The 3,106-nt window shown below is 34.6% G+C and overlaps 1 protein-coding gene across 1 annotated transcript; it reads left to right on the top strand.

Annotated features, from left to right (window-relative positions):
* Positions 1-1,155: 1,155 nt before the first annotated feature.
* Positions 1,156-2,045, top strand: LOC139841365 (uncharacterized). The gene is made up of 2 exons (XM_071831587.1): positions 1,156-1,534; positions 1,747-2,045. The coding sequence occupies exons 1-2, from the start codon at positions 1,156-1,158 to the stop codon at positions 2,043-2,045; spliced, it is 678 nt and encodes a 225-aa protein (XP_071687688.1).
* The last annotated feature ends 1,061 nt before the right edge of the window (positions 2,046-3,106 follow it).

A 3,106-nucleotide genomic window follows, 5' to 3' on the forward strand; every position in this document is an offset into this window, starting at 1 on the left:
ATTCTATTTATAATAGATTTTTGAATTATTAAATTAAATTATTAAAGTATGAATTATTAAAGTGAATTATTAAAGTATGAATTATTAAAGTGAATTATTAAAGTATGAATTATTAAAGTGAATTATTAAAGTATGAATTATTAAAGTGAATTATTAAAGTAAGAATTATTAAAGTGAATTATTAAAGTTAAAGTAAAGTAAAAATAAAGTAAAGGTAAAGTTTAAGTATAGTAAAAATATAAAACTATGTACGTATAATACGCGTATAAATATATATAATATTAATTTAAATCGTTATATATATTTAATAAAATAAAATATAAATATCGTATCTTTATCATACTGGTTAAGTAATGAGTTGTCAAAAGTGGTTCTAGATATTTATAAAAGTTATATACGTTTTAATAATAAAGTTCTTTTTAAACTGAAAACGTTTTTGTACGTTTGAAACTAAATCAAATAAATATAATAATTTTGTTTTCCAAAACCAAATATATTTTTAAGAATCATTTTGTTTAAAGGTTAAAATAATGGAAATCGTTATATCATAAAATGTTTTTAAAAAAGTAGAATCATATATATTCATAATAGGTTTCAAGTTTTTAAATTACAGTTTGTTGGTGAAGCATGGGATAAAGTTCAAAGGTTAAATAAACGTATGAAATCATCTTAATGAAAAACGTCGAGTTACTTAACTTGTCGATATCTAACATCTAAGTTATTCACACTTCACGTTCTTACTTATAAATCACTTTACCATTTTCCGAATGTTGTCAAAAAGAATAGATTTCTTAAATCACAGTGGACCTCATAACATAGACCCGTAATCATATCATAATGTATCTGATAAATCAACAATTTGATATTATCTTCTAATTCCATCGATAAACATATTGAAACAAATACGATCATGTAAAGTATTATACGTTTAATACTTTATTAATATTCTCAAGTTATAATATATATATATACATATATATACATATTTATTTATATATAACGGTTCGTGAATCGTCTGAATTTGGTCGAGGTTATAATGAATGTATGAACACAATTTAAAATTCTTGAGATTTAACTTAACAAACTTTGCTTATCGTGTCGGAATAATATAAAGATAAAGTTTAAATTTGACTGGAAATTTCCGGGTTGTCACAAATGCAGGTACCTCAGGGACAAAATAAGAAAGCAGGTGCACTGAGCAAGTTGGCCGCCCTCGCTTTTGATCATCTGCACAAAGATGTGTGGGTTGAATTGCTAACAGAAAAATCTATTAATGAGAAATCAACTGGTGCGCCCATCGAGGAGGAAAGCCTAAATTGGATGACACCGTTACTAAAATTCTTAACCGAGGGCGAACTTCCAGCAGATGAAAAAGAAGCACGAAAGATTTGCATGAAGGCCCCCATTTATGCATTCATTGAAGGTGTTTTATATAGAAAATCTTATCTAGGGCCTAGCCTGTTGTGCATTGGACCTAATCAAGCTAAAGAGGTGCTTCGAGAAGTTCACGAGGGTTCCTGTGCTCTGCATTCAGGTAAAAAACAATCGCTGCAAAGGTAATGAGCATAGGGTATTACTGGTCTACCATTCACAGTGATGCTGCGGAAACTGTAAGGACGTGCCAATCATGTCAGCAGCATTCACCGATAAGTCGAGCACCGCGCCATCCTATGATACCAATAACGACAGCATGGTCGTTCAGCAAATAGTCCATCGACATTGTCGGTCCTATTACTGCGTGCTCAGGAGGAATAAAATTCTTGGTGGTGGCAATTGATTATTTCACCAATTCAAAAGGTGGAGGCAGAGGTAGGCGCATTCGTAACTTCTTTTGGGAAGATATTGTGTGCAGGTTTGGTATCCCTAATGAAATTGTCAGCGATAATGGTACTCAGTTCGAAGGCGAGCCTTTCTGGAGCTGGTGTCAAGAGCTGAATATCAAGAAGTCATTTACTTTGGTCGCTCACCCACAGGCCAATGGCCAATGTGAAATAACAAACCGAGATATCGTAAGGGGAATAAAAGCGCGCCCGGGCTTGTACTGAAATGAGTGGTTTGATGAGCTCCCGAGTGTTTTGTAGGCGCATTGCACTACTCATAAAAATAGCACAGGGGAAACACCGTTCAGCCTGTTTTATGGGACAGAAGCAGTAATTCCCGCCGAATTAGTGGTTCCAACGAAGCGCATACGGAGTTTCGATGAGTCGAGTAATTATGAAGGCTTTTTTTGCTAACCTAGAAATGCTAGAAGAGTGCAGAGAAATAGCTACCATACGCGAGGATGTCAACAAGCATAAAATCTCTAAGTACTATGATAAGCGCGTTAAGCATATGTCGTTTAGAATTGGGGATTATGTATGGCACAAAAATGAGGCAAGTCGGGCAGAAAATACTGGGAAGCTGGGGCCCAACTCGGAAGGCCCTTATGAAGTTATTGGCATAAGTGCAATGGGGTCCTATATTTTTGGCAGGAATAAATGGAGAACGAATACCTCGTACTTGGCATGCAACCAATTTAAAAAGATGTTACATATAATTGTCACGATGCAGCACCATGGATGGATCACCCCACCTTTTAAGCACTTACATGTTTTAGTTTACTTAAAATGTTGCTTTGTTTACTTGTAAGACAATTCGTATTTCTTTCGTGGTTGTAATAAGTTGTCATTTGGATATCACTTGAAAATTTGATTTATTTTGTTTTGAATAAATTTAGTTTTTTGAATAGAAGTGTTTGGTTACATTTGGACGCACAATATGATAGCAGTTACGTGCATCCTACTGATATCAGCTAAAAAGTCACGTTTTCACCCCGGTATTGAGGCCAAAAACAATAAAGTTCCAAGCTTTATCACTAAAATACCCGCTTCGTCTGGTGAAACTGAAGATCAAATGATTACGAATACGGTACAAAAAGAATCACGAGAATCGGAGCTAAAATGAAAATTCTAGAGCGAAAACGGTGAAAGACGAGAAACCAAGCAACGATCAAGAAAATCAAGTTACGCTAAAGTGAAATCAGCAGACCATACGGCTTGCCATACGGCCTGACTATAGGGAAAACGGCCAGCCATACGGCCCAGGCAAAAGGCCAGGTAAAACGGCT

This window comes from Rutidosis leptorrhynchoides, chromosome 4 (assembly GCF_046630445.1).
Source record: "Rutidosis leptorrhynchoides isolate AG116_Rl617_1_P2 chromosome 4, CSIRO_AGI_Rlap_v1, whole genome shotgun sequence".
In the NCBI taxonomy this organism is placed as follows: domain Eukaryota; kingdom Viridiplantae; phylum Streptophyta; class Magnoliopsida; order Asterales; family Asteraceae; genus Rutidosis; species Rutidosis leptorrhynchoides.